Here is a 19340-nt window from a genome sequence, read left to right as displayed (position 1 = left end):
CCCTGAAACTGGGGACTCAGCTATTCCGATTGATTTGTCCGCTACCACGATCCCGAGTAAACTCAGGACTGACTGATATAATAAGTTAAGCTTCATAACGCACCGGCGCAATGTTATGATACGGCTTGGCAGCGGATGTCGGATCTGCTTTGAGATGCTACTGATTACAGATCGTGTTAAGATGTTGTCGGTCATACATTTCATAGCGATTTTGATAGTCTACCTATAGCCATTTAGTAGAATTGTTAGGTAGGTTAGGTAGTTATTAAGAGGTATTGAATGTCTATCGTAAATCGTAAAGAACGGGAGAAAAAGAAAGAAGTAAACCCCCAGAACAGACATGTCAAGCACCGAAGAATAAAGGTATCCCAAGGACCTGGTAGACCGCCGACTAGGATTCTCATTGGTGGATGCCAGATTGAAATGACAGGAATGGCAAATGTCGTACCAAGCGTTCCTCGACGCCGCTAATCTTGACTTAACCTCAGCTACGCACACTACGGCTCAGCGAACGGACCAGAAAGAAGACAAGAACACGAACAAACTTTACCAAGGGCCATCTTTCGGGCCATCACATTTACACGGGGCGCCTCTGCATCCGTGCTAACCCCCATAAATGACGAGATCTCGGTACTCTAACCTCTTAATACATTCCATATCTCAGCCAAGTCTGGTTCCGAACCCCCAATAGAGAATATACACTAGCACGTGAAAAGAGAGGGGAGCGAGACGGACCGCTACATGATATGTGCGAGCTCTCGAGGCAGTTGACGTCGATCAAGCTTGAAGGACCAGGGGTTCATATCTCGGAAAGGTACATAAAACAGCGGCAGCTGTAGCACGTTGCACATCCGGAGATCCATCTTACCGGATCTGTCTGACTGCCTGAAATATTCCATGCGTCGTGCCGGTAGAAGCAAAGGCCCACCGCAGCTCTGAAAACTACCTACATTAGGTACAAATATTTATCCCAAGTAGCCGCTACAAAACTTCTTGTAAGCCCGATTCTAGCTATATGGATACTTGAATAGGACCTAAGGATGTGAATTTATTGTCGTGGGTCATGTCAAATATATACATAGTAATTGTGTTACTCACCTACCTAATAATACATCGTATATAATCAGATATTGGGAAGGGTTAGATCTTCTTGATAGCGATTTTATTCATAGTACGATCTCGTATATTTCTGTTGACTGTGGCAGTTTCCTAGTTCTATCTGCCTCTTCATGAAACACTTTTATTAACACAGTAAGAGCTGCACTTCTCGGGTTTCGGTCGCGGTCGCCACCTTACAATCTACCCTATTTTCTTCTTGGCTACTTCACTCTACATCACTCAAGCAACATACCAATCGCTCCAATGCTCCTAAAGTCCGTTGCTTCGTCCAACCGTCCACGTCAAGCAAAACACATCGTTGTGAGGAAGACTCATAGAGCATACGGGTTAAGCGAACGTATCGTCAAGCACCTGCGTTGGTTAGTTTATTTACTTCGTAGAAAAGATTAGGTTCACATACGGTGGGCTCTTGCTGAGATCCGTCTTAAGGATCACAGGCACTCTGGTCATCTCTGTCACGTCTTGGATGTACTCGCCACCTTCTTCTCTCAATGCAAATAGCTTGAGATACTTCTCCTTGTTGGTCAAGCGAGATTCTACGGCTTCTGCCATGGGCACCTTTGAGTCGGACCTGGTTCGGTGAAGGACACCAGGATTCGAGGCGGACCGGGTCGGTGAGCCTGGAACACTCTGAGTCGGACGCGGGGCTAATGAAGCACCCGCCATAGCCTCGGTAACATCAGAGGCGTTGTCGTCCTCGTCTTCATCGTTGAATAGAGCTTCGGCAGCATCCGCAGGCACCGTGCCTGTCTCCGTCTGCTTCCGTGCAGCTTCCTCTCGTTCCTTCTTGGCCCTCTCGGCCTCTTCTGCCTGCCTAGCAGCCGCCATCGCATTCGAGATGCGCTGCGATGCACCCGCCTTGGGCCGTTCATCTTCAGGCACGTATGCTGAGCTTGGAACGCCCTTCTCCCAGTAGAGCTCTAGAATTCTCTTCTCCTTCCTGAACTCGGCTTTCTTAAGCGGCAGCTGGTCACAGTGCACACGCTTCTCGAAGCCCCATTCGGGGATTAGAACATCAAAAGCAGATTCGTAAACGCAGATCACGATTCCCTCGCTAATAAGATCGCCGTTGACCTCCTGGCGTTTCTTATCCATGATTCTGCATGACTCGATGTGAATGCTTTGCTCCTGGGCATTTTGTGCCGATTCCTTCTTGGTGTTACAAGATTCAATCGTCTTAACAAGGTTTTCAATATCGTCATTATATTCAATCTTGCCTTCTGAGAGGACGGCCTCAAGCTGACGGTGAACGATGATGTCGGCATAGCGCCTCGTAGGTGCGGTAAAGTGAGTATAGAGAGGTAGATTCAGAGCATAATGAGGCCAAAGCTGTTTGTTAACCTTGCCAGTGATAAAGTACTTGGCATGATGCATGGTTTTGAGTAATAGTGTTTCCATACCCTTGCGGATATCGGAGTCATCGACCTTGAAGAGGCTATTCTGCAAGGTACCGCTGCTAGTAGTATCAATATCGTATCCAAGCGCCCGCATGCGTTCAACAAATGTCTGTAGGCGTCGGGCATTGGGCGGGGATTGGCGCCGAAGTAAAGCCTTCTCAGGGAGACCTTGAGCAAGCTTTTGAGCGACGGCCGCATTGACCTTGTGCAAAAGCTCTTCGACCAGCTCAGTACCCGGCGTAGAGTCGAAAATGTTATGTTGAATAGGTATATCTTCATCGTCAAGTTGGTGAAGGAGTCGAAGAGGAGCCATAGGCTCTCCCTCAGATCCCAAGCGCGACTCGCGGAATTTCTGTGCAACGGCCTAGGGAAAAGATTAGAGAGCTCTCACAGATTTGGGGAAAATAGAAAAAAACTTACGTTAAGAATTTGGGCATCCTTGACTTGGACGACATCATGTACGAAGCCAGGCTGATTCGCGAGGGCGTCATCTAGTTCCTTTAGAGCCAATGTAGCACCACTCTTAATAATACTCTTGCCAATCCAAGTGTCACCCTCCGCAACCACGCCGGTGTGAGGGTTAACGCGGAAGACAACACTGACAGTAAGCCTATCCTCACCCGGAGTAAGGGTGCAAAGCTCCGCAGCGATCCTAGGGGGAAGAAGGGCACAGGTTCGGTTCACAAGATGAACGGCAGTACCGCGCTTCTTAGCTTCACGATCGACGAGAGAGTTAGGCTTGACAAAATGAGTGACGTCAGGTATATGGATACCAATCTCGATCTTTCCATCTGATTCAGCTTTGACGTGGACAGCACTGCCAAGTTCCCCAGTGCCGGCAAGGTCAAGGGTGAAAGTCTTTTCGTCGCGGAAATCCCGTCGAGCCCCAATAGAAGCCTCATCTTCCTTAGCAATGGTCCAATCTTGGAGGCCAACACTTCGCAAGACAGCTTCCGAGAATTCATCGGATGAGAAGTTATTGTCGCGTAGGAGAGCATCAGTCTCCACTTTGAGATCACCCATCTTACCAAGCTGCTCAACGAGCGTACCGAAAGGATGTAGAGAAGTAATAGGCCAACGTTTAATACAAGCAACAAATATGCGATCAGCGTATTCCTGATGCTTCTCTACAAAGTCTCGTGGTGCCTGTTCGGTAGGGATGGCAATTAGAGGGACACGCTTATCAGTAGGCTTAAACCAGACAATCTTAGGTTTGTCTTGCTGGCGATTGTCGTGCGATCGACCGCCGTCTCTGGCGGCTCGTTCAGCCTCTTGCTTCTCCTTGGTCGCTTGGCTGCTGGGACGCAGCAAACCAAGCGTGCCTGAAAACATTTGACCTGCAACACGCTCGATAACAGCTACAATGTGTCCAGCATAAAGTGGTTTCGATTCGTCGTTGATTTCCTCTTCCTCGACGAGAAGAAGACTTTGCCCCTCCACTTCTACGTCATCGTTCTTTTTCTGTGTAGGCCTCTGCCGAAGACTGCCACGTCGGCGAATCCCTCCTTCGCCGTTGGCAGCCTCATCTGAGTTGGCAGAATTTGACTGAGCGTTACCGTTTGTCGAGCCAGACCTTGTGTCGGTGATATCCTTTCTCTTCTTCTTCTCCTCCTTTTCTCGTTTCTGCGACCATACCTCGTCTACGTCAAGGAGTTCAACTGCGACAAGATCGCCTTCTAGGGCTCGATTGCGGTCTTTGCTACCACAGATAAAGATATCTGCATCTAAAAGACCGTCCGAAGTAGAGACATAAGCGTCACTGCGATTCTTCTTGTTCACTCGGAGAATACCGGAGACGAGTTGTCCATCACCAAGCAACGCCGGCAAAGTAGCTTGAGGGAGATATGGGGTGAAGAGGGTCTTCCTCTGTTGTTGCTGTTGTTGGGATTGTTGACCGCCCAGTTGTGGTGCATGTTGGCTTCCCTGGAGACCAACAAATTGCTGTCCATTCATCTGCGCAGCTTGAAGGGCTTGGAGCTGGTTAATCTGCATAGGGTTAAGTTGCTGGCCAGGGTACATCTGCATCATTTGCATCTGACCGGGCATTTGCATAAGTTGAGGTTGGCCAGGATATTGGAAAGCCCCGATGTTGGAAATAGATTGCTGGCTCACAGAACCACGAGGGCGATGGCCAGGCTGAAACCCCTGTTGGCCCTGACCAGCCTGATCCTGACCCTGGTTTTGACCTTGCTGGTTACGCCAATTGCCCTCAAAATTGCGCGAAGAAGTTCGTGCATGGCCGCTCGAGGCACTACCACGGCGGCCAAAATCACCGGTGTCGTTAGGAACGTGCAGAGCACCCCCACCGCGACCACCTCCCCGGCTATTGACAGCCATGCTTTGGCTTCGTCCGTGTCCGCCGCGTCCGCCGCGAGTAGATGAACCCTGTGCTATGGGGGTATCCGCGGTAACGGACCTAGTTTCCTCGGCAGGGGAGCCTTCGGGGGGTCCCGCAGCTGGGAACTGAAAGCCAGAGGTCGTTCGTTTCTGCTGAGCAATCTCAGCTGCCTTTTTGGCATCAGCCAGGGCTAAAGAATGCCTTCGCTGGTGACCGGAGCCGCCACCTCGCCCTCCACGAGGTGCGTTCTCCCGATTCTGCTGACCAGACGAGTTATCAAATTGCCCAAAAGTGGACCCAGAAGCTCCGGCAGAAGGAGCCGGAGGGGGTCCGATTCCCATGTTGGGGAGGGCCGATTGGTTACGACGGTGCGACATGGGTTGACTTGGTGGACCCATGGGAACATTCTGCTGCTGTGGAAGCTGGTTGGGGAACTGAAAAGCCGTCTGTGGCGACATATTAGCCATAGGTGGCTGCAAAGGGTTGAAAGAACCACCGTGGCCCAACTGGCCCGGTGGCATCATTCCCATATTTATGTATTGTTGCTGTGTGGCTTGTATCTGTTGCTGCTGCTGCTGCAACAACTCGATCTGCTGCTGAATAGCGAGTTGCTCCACTAGAAATAAAGCAACGTAGTTAGTATCAAGAAGGACCAAGAACAACAGAGCAAGCTATAGTACGAGGATGGGATACGGAACGGAAGCAATGGACTTCTAAAGGCAAGGGGTGCGAACTTACTCCCGGGACTTGTGAACATGCTCATCAGAGGGGTAAGCTCAGAAGGACTCCTGCGATGGGCGATATGAAGGCGACGGCCAGTAGGTCCGGGGACGCCCCCGGCCTGGGGAGCGGGCTGTTGCTGCTCCATGTCGGGCTACCTAGGAAGTGCGAAGTTGCACGTCGAGTGCGAACAATGCTGCTAAGCTAGCTGAGATGTTTAGATGATGATTGAGGCGAGGGCCAGTACTGTTTAGAGCTTAAGCTGCTTGGCAGTTGACAAAAGTTGATAGCGGATACGTTCTTCAGTGGTGATTGCGTGGACTTTTGCGACTAACAAAAGGAGGGTAAATGAGAGGATTGAACAAGGTTGCAGTGATGCTGTGTGCGTCAGAATCCCGTAGAGAAGGAATGTGAAGATGTGTTGAGAGAGGGTAATGAAGCGGTGCAAAGATACGGGAGAGAGACAAGACGAGAGATGGTGATGGAGATGGAAGTTGGGAAGCTTTGGAGTTTTAGGGAAGATCACTCTCCAATGGCCACCTGGGATACGGGGAAGAGGATGTGAGGTCAGGACTAAAGCGAAGACGGGCAAAATGGGGCAGTAGGTCTTGGCGGGCCAGGCTTTTAGCTGGGCTGGGGAACGTTTGATTGGTTAAAGGTTTCGTAATGTGGTAAGAGGTACGAATGTAAATGTATTCCGTACTGATACTAACGAAGTAACAAGGTAGGCTTGCCCCTGCTGTAAGTCTAGAGTTTGTATTGTACGGAAGTCCCCATCAAAAGTTTTGTCCATAGGCCAGCCCTTATTAGCTTTTGACTAGCTTTGACAGGGCTTGGCAACAGCTGTACGTCATCGAGCGCTTGTACTATCCATAGTACACTACTTTCGCTTATATATAATGACTCAAAACCTTCTCCTCAAACAATAAAAGTTATATACGCGTATAAAGAAGCTTTTTTACTTATAATAGATCCAATTTTAATCTTTTCATTAGCACATTGAAGCTAAAATTGGATATGTTATAAAAGCTAAAATTTTGTATACATTTCTAATCTTGGCTGCCGCATGGTGTCAGGTTCCAGACAGCTGCATCAAAAGCTGTCAGGTGGCACGTATGGACAAAACTTTTGATGGGGACTTCCGTACTATGGACAGAACCAGTGTGCTAGGTTGCCCTAGTGTAGGTACAAGTCTAGGTACATAGGTAGCTACCTAGATAAGTACCTAACACCAATAGGTACATACAAAGCAGTCTAGGTGGCCCCAGCCTGAGCTCGGATTAGAATAGATAACAGGTAACCTTACACTTGTCCTTTCGTTGTTTGAAGACTCTTTAACTACCTAATGTATACTTGATTTGCATACTAAGTAAAAGCTATTGGAAACATACCTCAATGAAAACTAATGGGAATATAAAGCACGAATACTATAGGTATGCATTAGGTATGGGAACATGGTGTACGCAACTAAGTACAGAGGTACTTGGTTTTAAACTTCATGAAAGGACGCAAAGGACGCGTACCTACATGTAACTTGAAGTTACCTTCAATTGGGGACTTTGGCAGTACATGCTGCGAGGTTATCTGGCAAGAAGATAAATGGGATGAAATTAGAAGGGAAGGCAGGATTACTCGATACGAATTACAATGCAGGTATAAAGATAGTACCTAGTATTGGAAGTGGCAGTATCTTGGCTCAGAGCCTTCCTTCAACTACAAATTGGGTAAAGAATTACCATGAGATTAGTAGACCATCGTCATCAAGTACATGATGTGCTCTGTTGGTCTCGGATGGGTTGACACTTGGACTAAATATACAAATATACTAATATACAGCACCTATTAGAGGTACCTACCTAGTAAGCCGGGGCAAAAAGAGCTAGGGTTTATAGAGGGGTCTCGGGAAGCTTCGCATAAAGGTAGGTAAACTAGGTATGTACCTAGTCAGGTATTTAAATGAGGTAGTTTAGGTATAATATGCGCCCGCATACATATTTATTGATGTGTTAGGTAAGTTTAACGATGAGCTGAGATATCAGTGTACGTATATATATTTTATCTTGTTGGGAGTTAAATCTAATGCTTAATGAGACTTTAAGCCAGGGAAACCCTGATCTCGAGTGAACCCTAATAAATTGGATGCATATTGGATGCATATTGTCATCCAGATAATACCCAAGCTGCCAAGCGGTACTACCTGAGTAGCCCATCTACCCACTTATAAGAGCCACTTAACTCGACCTATTAGTATACTAAATCAACTTCGAACTTGCACCAGCACAAGTCTGACGAAGGGATGATACTAGAACTCCACAAGAGGTCCTTAGTTCCCCTCGTTCTCCTCTACATAACAAAAGTTTCTTACACAGGTACACGATACAGCTTGATCGAAGAGAAAATCGAAACGCTTAATGGCAAGCAGCGTTGCAAACTGCTATGATGTTTGACGATACCCAAAGAAATCCGATAGTGGATCTCGTTCCTTTATCATCATCACCATCGTCACCATCGTCACTATTATACATATAGATGTTCTCGCAACCTGTTCCAGTTGCCGTAAAACCCGCTGGAATACACGGTGTGTCAAAAAGAAAAATAGCAAATATGCCACGTGAGCCCTTGCAACTTTAGGCCTTTCTGATATGTACTTCGAATATAGGTAATAGTATCGAAGGGATATTTTCCTATTAGAGGAGTATTAGATGTATGTCCTAAAAAGGCATATTGCTTACTCTTTGGATAGGTAGTTGACGAGTTGATAAGAAGCCTGAGAGCGACTTTTTACTATCTACCTACCTACCTACGTGGCTTACCTAAGGTATCTTAGCTACATGTACCTGTGTATGTACAACATGTACAATACACAGAAACTGCATGGCCACGCCGCCATAATGCACATGTGGTTCATTACATAGGTCAGCCACGACCGGGTTCAGTGCCTTCCATTGTAGGTACCTACCTGAGTAACCTTATTAAGTAAGCAGATCAGCGCGTACCTCAGTCTTTTTCCTAACCTTCCTATCGATAACTCGAATTGGTCTTCATACAATAATTCACCGTTCCCATCATTGATCCCTGCGATCCTCGACCTCGTTCTTATTCTTCAGAATCAAGCAACATAAATACCTGATCGTTCCTTTACATATCCCTATACAATTGAAGCTGACGCCTCATATTTTGACTTTCTTAGGTACTTAATCTCACCTGTTCACCATCCTTTTTTTAATTGGTTTACTAATCTTTAACAGTACTTCAACTGCTGTCGCGCGCCACGATCACCTTCGCAAGATCCGCAATGCTGTAGTACGGCTCGGTAAATGCAATGGCTGGTTCTTCTCCCGCTGCCCGTACATCACAGCAATGGTCCACCCCTGACCGTCCTCAAATGTCCAGTATATCGTGCATCCTCAGTGAAAATCGTAACACGGCAATTAGCCATCAGGATGCTCTCGCACGAGCTCAAGCCGAGCACGATCGCGTTCGCGAGGCGGCTATCAGAGTTTACCACGACCACGAGCTGCAAGAGGAACAAAAAAGGCTGTTAGAGCAGCAAAAATGGATACTGGAGCAACAAAAGTTAGAGGAAGAGCGAATCCGAGCTGAGGAACGGCTGAGGGCTGAAGAGGAGCGCCTAAGAGCTTTGAAGGCCAAAACAGTCCCTAAGCTGCCACCAGAACCGCCAACACCTGTTGCCCACACAAATGGGTCCGCTGCTGCACCGGCCCAAATCAGCACTGTCGCAGTAACAGCGAATTCAGGAGCATTATCCAGCTCAAAGCCGCCCACATTCGGTGTTCAACAGCCTACCTCGACCAACGCGCCAAGCGGGTTTGCCAATGGCACAATACAGCCAAATTCATCACACCCGTTTGGTCAACCCAAAACTATACCTCAAGGTCAATCATTGAGCGGCCCTTCACCATTTACACAGCCGACAAAAGCAATTTTACAACCCAATGGTTTGTCAGCTGCAGCTCCTGCAAAACCCCCTGTCGCCATTGACATAGATCGATACGTCGAAATTCATAAGAATCTCAAAAAACTACGGGCATCCTTGTTGCAACAATCCAAGTTATCTCCGCCCTTGAAAAAGCGGATGGGAGATATGCGGCGAGAACTAAGAAAGAATATGGGTCAACTGGTAGGCGAAAAGGGAGGCAATAAGAAACAGGTTTGTTCTTCTTTGTTCTTTGGTAAAGTTTAAACTAATTGGATACTAGATAGCGGCTATTCAAGCATTGCTGGATGAATCGCTCCGGGGAACCGTACCAAGCGAGCTGGTCGACCCGTCCGATTACATCACGGACAGAAGAGAACCAGTCGAAGGCGCATTACACAACGAGCCACAGCTTCCCTCTCTATTTATCTACCTTCTAAATCACTTCTCCAAAGCTGTTATCAACCAGTTCATCAACGAATGTGGAGCGCAACCTAAAACTGCTGATCCTATCGGCGTTATTGTTGCCATGATTTTCTCCAAGGATCTCTACTTATGGAGGGGGAAGACTTTGATCGATATCCTAATGGCGAAACTACGCGTGGTCTGCCCTGTTCTCTTTGGATATCATGGCAGTGAGAAGACGGAAAACGGTCGTCTTCGCCTAGGCTGGAAGAAGACAGAGACTGGATGGGCACCCGAGCAACAGCATAGTGACCGAATGAAGGGTCTCGGAGCAGGATACGCTGCGATTGCGCTGAGGAACTTCTCAAGTTCGAAGAACACCAACCCATGGCCCCCGTCGAAGTACTGGGCAAGCATGGCACGGATAGTGAACACTCCACCAGCCGAAATCACGAACACACAATGCGTTGTTCTTAGAGCTATGATCGAGACCAGTGAGGAGAAGTTCATTCATTTCTACGGAAACGCAGCGATAGCTGCATTGAGGAAAGCGTTGGTGGAATTCCCCGGAAAAGCCGTAGACAAGTCACCTGGAGTTTCAGGATTGCAGGTTCTGGCACAGATTTTGAAGCGGGATATAGGTTTGGAATTATGAGCTGCCTGTATAGTACTCAAAAGGGATGGCTCGGTGTTGGTGTAGAAAGCGGTAAATCGGGGTTTTTTCCCTACGGCGTTTAAGGAGTAAACACCTCAATTAGCATAAGAAGGCGTCTAGAAACAGCTCGTATAGATACTGCCTCTTCTAGAGTCTTCGAATATACCCAGCGGAGATGGTCAGGATATTCACTCTATTACTAACATTGAACGACTGGTCCTCAAACAAAATTATAGTGAACCTCGCCTGTGCCCGTGCCAAACGCCTATAACACTAATAGTAGTACTAGTAGTATAATCAAAACCATAATGAGGACCGCGATACAACAGCTGCTATACCGATCCTCGTTTTTCCGCATGACGTACCCTAGCTTCTGCATGCCCGTCTGCAGACGGCTGCCGACACGATCCGCCAGGGTATCCACCGTCTCGAGCATCTCAACCTGTTCCTCAAGCTCCCGGCCCATGTCGTCGGCCTGTCTTCTTAGATTCCCTACTGTAACAAAAACGCCATCCAGCTGCTCGTCCTGGTCGCGCATCATCTGTAATTGTTGGCGGTGCTCGAATTCTGCATAGTTATCCTCACCCCCCTCTCCTCCGTCGTCGATAGCAAACGCGCTCGGCGGCGGTAGATCCCCATTGGCCGCTCCCCTAGCTGCGCGCGCTGCGGCAGATGGCGTCTTGGGGTCCGACGCTGTCGCCGCGGTTTTGCTTAATTCCTCGCGCATATCCTCTACCTCGCCCCCCACTTCCTGCACGAGGCGCTTGCGCCTCGTCACCTCGTGAGCGGATAGTCCATATCGTTCCGGGTCCGACTCAGCCGCCTGTACAGACTCGACCAGGTCCGTGAGATCCTCAGCCAACGTCGCGAGAGCTTGTTCGAGGTCTGATCGCGCGGATGCGAGCTCGGGTGAAGTCGAACTGTTCGTTAGGCTGCGTATGCGCAGGTACGAGGCGAAAAGCGGGCGAACTGTCTGCATTTGCGAGAGGACATCCCTATATAGACGATCGCGTTAGTTATGTACCTAACCTATACTCGCTCGAAAAAGAGGGACGAAAAGAGGGAATTGGAATGGGAGTTTACGCACTGTTGGACTTGGAGGAAGGGATCCTCCTCGTTTGTTGAGGACATCATCCTGGGGGCTCTATTATATGCCGCTGCATCTATTGGTTACATCTACATCTGTGGCGGAGGGTCTTGTGTTATAAGAAATTTGACATTTGAAGCTCAAAAGGTATGTATATTGTTGAATTTTGTTAGGTTGGTGTAAGGAGAGCAGCGACGAGGCGCAGCTACATGGGACCAAATGACGTGGTGTTGTCTTTTTAGACTGACAGGCTGACAGGAAGGTTTGGCAGGTGTCAGGCGGTGTCAAGCGGTGTCGGACAACTGCTAGTGCAACCATCGGAAATTCTTCACATTAATGTACCTTAACCTAAACTTTTATCAAATAGATAAATAAAATACCTACCTAAATTATAAATCACTAACAATAGAGACTCGCGCTATCCGGATTTTATATTATTTAGTCCTTCACTTTCTTGTTACGCCCAATTTCGCTTATGAATACGACAGATATATGAATATGAGGCCTACTAAGCCCTTGCCGTACCCAGATTGCTGGGAAAGCACCGAAGACTATGTTGAACAACTCTTGGAGTTTGCGACTGCATCAGACTTCTTCCAAATTTTATGTGGAGGCGTACACATTTTGGACTTCTTCACCAACGAACCGGGGCTCTTTCAGACGGTGATACCATCAGATTGGCAATCATATATCCTACAATGTGAACCCATGAAGTTCCTGGATCTCTTAATGAGGGACGACCTGGACGGTGTTATAGACTCTCGACCACCAGAGAGCTTGATTAAGTATATCAAAGATATAAGGCGGTTGTCATTGGCGCGCGAGTTCTCTCCAAAGGAAGAGAAGCTCCCGAAGTTGACACGCATGGTATCGGCGGGAATGAAACCGAAGAAAATCCACGAAGTGAGCCACTTCGCAAATTATGTGGATAGGCTTTCTAAGGGGATTGCTGCTGAATACCGTAAGGAGATTACTCATTTTGTTGATTTCGGCAGCGGTCAGAATTATCTAGGGAGGGCATTAGCAACCTCACCTTATAACAAACAAATTGTAGCTGTGGAGGGTAGGGAGCACAACATCATTGGTGCTAAAAGGCTTGATATGCATGCAGGTGTTTCTGAAAAGCAGAAGGTCATACGAAACAAGAAGCTTTGGATGCAGAAGCTGGATAGTATGGTCCCCGAGAATCAGCTTGACGAAAGAGCCTTGAAAAGGGCCGCTAACCCTATAAAATTCTCGGCCGATTACGTACCTGATTTCAGACCTCCAAGTGAGTTGGAGGCCATCTATACGCTCAAGGAGGGTAAAGGCTTCATACGTTACATCGAAGGGAGGCTCGAGTCGGGAGATTTGACAGATGTTATCAACCAACTCGAACAGGAACCTCTTGCCGGCGAGAAAGGACAAGGCGACCCTAACTTGATGGCAATTTCTATTCATTCTTGTGGAAACCTATCTCATCACGGCATACGCTCTTTAATACTCAATTCCCGAGTCCAAGCCATTGCTATTGTTGGATGCTGTTACAATCTCATGACGGAGAAGCTGGGCCCGCCCACATATAAGCTCTCATATATGCGACCAAGTCTTCAAGCCCTCAACGGTCGTGTGGTCAGAGAATCCGAGAGACGTGACCCTCAAGGATTCCCAATGAGCGATCGTTTTTGCAATTACAAAGATGTAGGAGTCCGTCTTAATATCACGGCCCGGATGATGGCTTGTCAGGCACCGCAGAACTGGACTGAAGCTGAGAGCGATGCTTTTTTCACTAGACATTTCTACCGTGCTGTCCTACAGAAGATTTTTCTCGACAAGGGTGTCATCGCTAAGATTCGTCATAGCGATGACCCCACGGATAGTGAACAGAGTCCGTTTAACACGAGCACCAACCCGGTCATCATCGGTTCTCTCCGAAAGTCATGCTACAAAAGCTTCGGGGCATACGTAAGAGGAGCGATCAGTAAGCTGACTACTAATTCTGAGTATCACGAGTACTGTGACATAATTAGGGAGAAGATGATTGACATCACGGACGAAGAGATCGCGAGATACGAAGTATCATACAGGCCGCGCAAGCGAGAACTCAGTGCCGTCTGGAGTCTGATGGCATTTAGCGCTAATGTCACCGAGTCCCTAATAGTGACCGACAGGTGGCTATTTCTACGGCAACATTCCGACTTAGTACAAGACTGCTGGGTAGAAACGGTATTTGACTACCGTGAAAGCCCTCGGAACCTGGTTGTAGTTGGTGTTAAAGGCCCAAGCTCACGTCAACTAGGTTCTTGACTTCGGTCTTCACCGAGCCGCGGCAACACAAATAGTAACAATCAGATACAATCAGATCGCACTTAACTGTCGTCACAATCCGGGCTCTTGCAGATTCCGCGTCAACTAGACCAGTTGTCTATAGCTAGCCCCGCCAGGGCATGTTTTCTTGGTAGCTTGGAGGTCGCCTCTCGCGGTAACCATGCAAACCGGAACGATAATTGGACAGAAATCAAAACTATGTCATGCATGAACCTGCATCGGTGGGCCGCGGTAAAGTTGCCTATCTACAGATTGCATCGATCGGTCAAGCCAGTCCTAGAAAGAGGAAGTTTGTCTCGATGCAAGGCATCTCGGATGAGCGCATCGTGCCGAGGAATCTTAATCGGATTTCTCACCGTGCTTCGCAGGAGAAGTCTAAATGGCCCGACTATGAGGTTCTGAATAGCGACCCAAACACAAGCTTACTAGGTATTTGGAAACCCCTGTCTTTCGATGACGGCCTAATGCTACGCACTCCCCACGCGTGCCTGCAGACTATTCTCAACGCAATTAGTTCTACCGAGTGCTTCCATCTCCAAGCTCTCCATCATCGTCGGTTAGAAATGGTAGTTTTTTCCGTCAAGAAGCTTGATGGCTGCCCGATACGGGAAATTCTCTAGCTAAGCTAGTTGGTGGCGTCCAAGCTATGGGCCGTACGGGGTTCAATGCGGTCTAGTTTCATCATTCATGACGACAGTTATGTCTAAATTCATCTATCTTAGATCCTGTCAGGCCACCTAGCTAGTTCCTATTCGCCTTACCTGTCACAGACTCGCGGGAAATCCCCGTGACCCGAAAGCAATTCGATCATGGCTCTGACGATTGACTGGTGCCATCGTTAGCACGGTATTTTACGATTGATCATGTATGGCACGATGGCGGTAGGAACGCGAGTGGATATACATAGTGGGATGAAGGAGATTTCGTGGGGTTGACATGGACGAATATGATGGGTCGAGAGATTGTGCTTAAGACGTGGTTACACTCGGCTCTGATTGAGAACCCTAGAATCGGATCGAGCTAGCCCAATTCTGAGGCGGGAAGAGGAAACGTGCTAATTGAATTAACCTAGGTATTTAGTCTTTTTCAGTATTGCTGTCAAAGAGACTGAGAGAGCGGCATCTTCAGTCGAATATTCGACATCATATCACGCAAGTTAGCCGTGATTCAAGTAAACCAGTGAGACAAGCTATATGGATATTATACCTGCACCCGCCGTTTCGTTACGCCAACCTTAGACAAATGGCGTTACCATGTTACGTGCAGCAGTGGATACAATACACTAGTTACCTATTGGTGACAGGGTTGTTGACGAGACTCTTCGGCGGGCAGCTCGAGATAGGAAAATGCGGGGCAGCAAAGGGGTCCTTAACTTTCAAGGGTACCTTTATCCCCAGCCTCTCGCTCATAGGCCGGACAGCTGCATCAACAACATACACTATGCATTGGCGAGTAAATCTCCCCGACTCCAGGTACCGATGGATGATGGTCCTTTCGCCAAAGTCCGTACAGCTAGGTTATTACATATTACATATATCCTACGACTCACTATCTATTCTCCTTCCTACTTCCTACTTCCTAGAGTCGCACTCCAGATAATGCACTCACCTGCATAGCACATCGTCTTCTACCTACCAGGTCGATAATACTTTGTTGTGGTACAGCACAGGGCCACATCTAACGTGTCTGCAGTACATAGTATATTGCTTCACTCCCTCAGGACTTACCTAGGTATAGCCAGTGAATGAGAAGCGTAGGTCGCCCCTCTCGGGAGACATCATCATGCAGAAGAGTAACGACTCCTTGCAGGCAATCCTAGCAGGGTACATCTCCCGGTAATTCAAGACCCAAGCCCCAAGCTCCAAGCGCTCCCTCCCCCCACGCTAGACAGCGTTGCAAAGTTGCACCCGTTTATATAGAGTCGTCCTGCAAGATTCTCCCAAATCCACTTAGCTCCTCCCGGACGTCGACCACGCGCTCTAGGAGCTGATGTAGGATGGCGCCGTACGTATGTAGATGATAGTGTTATGTCGAAGAGTGGCTGCATATGTTGCTCGGCCCCTTTCTGCACGCCTTTTTTTTTCATTTTAGCGGCTTGCCTTTTTGAGGCAGACGGCGTGCATAGGTACTAACGCGCATACATATGTTATTACATGTTTGTGTCCAGGAACCTCAAGCCAGATCGACGAAGCTATGTAAATATATGTAAGTATATGTAAGAAGCATATGTGCTATGTAAGTAGATTACACCACCCTGAAAAATACATAAGGTTCTGTGCCCCCTCGCCATTCATTCACCTTACCGGTCGAACTCGGTCTGTTGTGATATGATAAACAACATCTTGGTCGATGTTCCTAGTCGTTGAAGGTTCCGTTTCGATCCCTCCCCCCTTACATACCTATAGAGATCCGCTCCTGTCCACTGTCCACTGTCCGCTGTCCACTGTTTGTAGCTGCGTCAACTTGCATCCGCGGGCGATAAAACGAGTATCCACAGCGGCACCGAACCGCGCTTCCTATCAGTCCCGGTCCTAGAGACCGCGACGGGCGTCGATCCTTGTGGAATCCTACTATCAAGCTACTGTCAAGTGGTGTCATGTCAGGCTATCCAAGTTACCCATCGAACTCGAAGCGTTAAAGAGGCACTCACGAGACCTTCTTTTTTTATTCTATCAACACAAACGACAAAACGGACAACCTTGTATGTAGAGCTAGTCCCCTTACGACATCAGGTCTAGTCTCCATAGTACCTCCGATTGACAGCCCTATCGCTGTTCCTATCTCTCGAAACCGGCCAATTGTTTTCTTTCTTTATCTTGGCTCCTACCTAGGGTCGAAGTCTATCTGTTGGCATTGTTTCTTTTCGGCTTTTATTTCCCCTCCTCTTTTTACCTATTACCTACGACTTTTGATGTTCTCTATTATTATCTATTATTATCGTATCATCGTATCGTATCGTTAAGGATCTTTTGTTGGGAACCTAGCCGAGAATTCGAAATAAAAAGTCCAAGAGGGTTTCAATTCCACCAATTCCCACCAATCACAACACAATTCGAGCCGGATCTCCGTGATAGGTTCTGCTCTGCCCGTGCATTTTAGGGGTCCTTTGACCCCCGATCTTCGGGGTCGAAAGCACTGGCCATTGGTCGCCATCTACGGCGTCACCAATACGACATCGTCATTATGAATGCTCAGATATCATTTCTCGTAAGCTTCTCCCCTTAGTTCTTATCTTAGATTTATACATACATAAGATCGGGTTTCTCGCCGCAATGCGCCGGTAGATGATAATCATTGCTATTTACAATCGTCGCAAGGTCAAGTTACAAACAATTCCCCCATGTGTAACACCAGCCAAGCACCGGTGACAGCCCATATTTTGGTATATCCTACGATGCATGCGACAAATAACAAGTCGCTGATGTCTCGTGAGTGATGCTAACTCGTGCAACTCTAGGACGGGACATTTCGCCTAATACATATCCCCTTGCATCTATACCCGAACTTTCTTCAGCCAATATTGCAGGTTCTTCTTCCTCAAGGTGATGATGATTCTCTCACCAACGAGGCCGAAGGTCTCAGCATCGATAATAAGCATGGTTTCCTTAATATAAGCATTACGCCCGTTGAATGTTCGGTGGTGTGTCATAGTAGTTGGGCTAAGAACGTGTTCGAGCCGGTGATTAAGCGTCTACCGCCAAATATTTCCAAGACAGGGACAGTTACGATTTCCAAGGATACCTATCTAATTCTCTCGGTAATAAGTGCCGGCATGGACGCCGGGAGTCGAGTGATGGACTTGACCTCACCCCTTGCGCTAGCCGGTGTGCCTATATTTTTCATAACTACTTATTATTCCGACTTTATCCTGGTTCCTTGCAAAGATCGGCAAACGGTCGTGCAGGTACTTCTGGCCCGAAACTTCGAGTTTGATCAGGACGAGTCGGCCTATGTATCGCCCAGCGCAATGTCTCACGTTCGCGGAAGAAGTCAAGGTAGCGAACCGCCATCGACGCCGCCGCCATCCACCGTGGCAGAATTACAAGTGCGCACGTTTGAGTTGTTGAAAAAGAGAAACGTCGTCCCGTATATCAGCCCTTACCTCAGCTTGGTACAATGTTCCGGCAGGGATCTGTCTCGGTTAGTCGATTACAGCCGCCGTCCCGCTTTGAGTAGGCATCTGAGCGGGAACGGGCACAGGAGGAGCTGGCTCGATAACGTCGATACGAAATTATACACAAGTTTAATATCGGTTCTAGCCAAGCAACCTAGGTTCCTATCCATTACTTTAGCTCAGGAAGACCCTCCGTCTTTACTACTTGATAAGGAATACCTGGGTGTTTTTGGGGACTCCATAGTCGGCGATACCGAAGGCGATCTAGTCCCTATCTTTCTCGATCTCGTGAACCTCCCTCTGGAGGCCACGGGCATCGTTTCAGGGGTTGCCGGAAAACTCATCTCGGAGATGGGGATGGAAGAAACAGGCGTCAGCAGCGAGCTCTCGTATCTTTCTACCGCGCAAGCCGGCGCCGTTATTCTATCGAGCAAACAGGCTATGAGGGCTCTCGAGGTTTTAAAGCCTCTCCTCTCTAAGGACTAGGAGAAGTATAATTGAATGAAAAGGGGAAAATGGCGGTGCTGTGTAGGATATTGGCAAGCATAATACGGAATCACGACGAGACGACATAATAGTTTCCTCACGCAAAAACAATACGGCGCATTGGACAGAGCGGTTTGCATGGGCAGCATCTCGGGTCTTCATCATCATCAGCAGTTTTCGATTTCAAAATCAGCTCGCCCCTCCATCGTTGCAGCATTCCAATCGGTGTTTGGCGGTTTTCTTTCTTTCTCTTATTTTATTTTTATATCTTGTGACTAACGGGGAGAGCATACGAGTTAATCGAATCGTGCCGAGAAGAGAGGGGAATACAAAAAAGTGAGTAATTATCTGCTTCCGGTTACCTGGAATTACGGCACAGGCGGCTGGTCTAATTGGTTATGAAAAGAAGCAAAAAGGGAGGGTTTATGTATGTATTTGTTGTGGTTGGGAATATTGAGACATTCTCCTGGTGCTAGTCTTACATTATGTAGTACATAACCTACCGAGATGTCTTTAATACCTACGGTGCCTTAGTAGGTACCTGGTAGTTTAAATGAAGCAAAAGTTGTCCGTTTGAAAGTAACAGACGGATTTACATACGTAAAAACTGCAATAATAATAGCTACATAGTTCTTACTTAAAAGACTGTCATGCTAAAACGTGTCACAGCCTACATTAGTACCTACAGGTATTTGACTTTTTACATAAAAGCTACCTAGATGTATCTGAGTATCTAGTGTAAGTGAGAGACCCTGCATACCAAGGTATATACATG

The 19340-nt window shown here is 47.7% G+C and overlaps 4 protein-coding genes across 4 annotated transcripts; 3 read left to right on the top strand and 1 right to left on the bottom strand.

The window, feature by feature from the left end:
• Nucleotides 1-1092: 1092 nt before the first annotated feature.
• F5Y00DRAFT_222995 (RNB-domain-containing protein) lies at nt 1093-6265 on the bottom strand. The gene is made up of 4 exons (XM_048005813.1): nt 5593-6265; nt 2937-5470; nt 1520-2880; nt 1093-1470 (listed from the first exon to the last, which is right to left on the bottom strand). The coding sequence occupies exons 1-4, from the start codon at nt 5720-5722 to the stop codon at nt 1431-1433; spliced, it is 4065 nt and encodes a 1354-aa protein (XP_047870323.1). The 5' UTR covers nt 5723-6265; the 3' UTR covers nt 1093-1430.
• Nucleotides 6266-8313: 2048 nt separating this feature from the next.
• Nucleotides 8314-10783, top strand: F5Y00DRAFT_222986 (GLE1-domain-containing protein). The gene is made up of 4 exons (XM_048005812.1): nt 8314-8550; nt 8599-8764; nt 8823-9745; nt 9795-10783. The coding sequence occupies exons 3-4, from the start codon at nt 8897-8899 to the stop codon at nt 10569-10571; spliced, it is 1626 nt and encodes a 541-aa protein (XP_047870322.1). The 5' UTR covers nt 8314-8550; nt 8599-8764; nt 8823-8896; the 3' UTR covers nt 10572-10783.
• Nucleotides 10784-10879: 96 nt separating this feature from the next.
• Nucleotides 10880-13944, top strand: F5Y00DRAFT_250369 (methyltransferase domain-containing protein; the record flags this gene model as incomplete). Its single annotated transcript, XM_048009723.1, has 3 exons — nt 10880-11114; nt 11358-11517; nt 12162-13944. 3 exons carry the CDS (start codon nt 10880-10882, stop codon nt 13942-13944), a joined length of 2178 nt encoding a protein of 725 aa, XP_047870321.1.
• A 3241-nt stretch (nt 13945-17185) lies between these two features.
• On the top strand, nt 17186-19175 carry F5Y00DRAFT_222977 (ACT domain-containing protein). Its single transcript, XM_048005811.1, has 2 exons — nt 17186-17347; nt 17423-19175. The coding sequence occupies exons 1-2, from the start codon at nt 17306-17308 to the stop codon at nt 18563-18565; spliced, it is 1185 nt and encodes a 394-aa protein (XP_047870320.1). The 5' UTR covers nt 17186-17305; the 3' UTR covers nt 18566-19175.
• Nucleotides 19176-19340: the final 165 nt, after the last annotated feature.

This window comes from Daldinia vernicosa, assembly GCF_022497035.1.
Source record: "Daldinia vernicosa strain CBS 139.73 unplaced genomic scaffold F5Y00scaffold_1, whole genome shotgun sequence".
Classification (NCBI taxonomy): domain Eukaryota; kingdom Fungi; phylum Ascomycota; class Sordariomycetes; order Xylariales; family Hypoxylaceae; genus Daldinia; species Daldinia vernicosa.
Note: the sequence above shows the minus strand (reverse complement) of the source record. Positions and strands in the feature narration are given on the sequence as shown.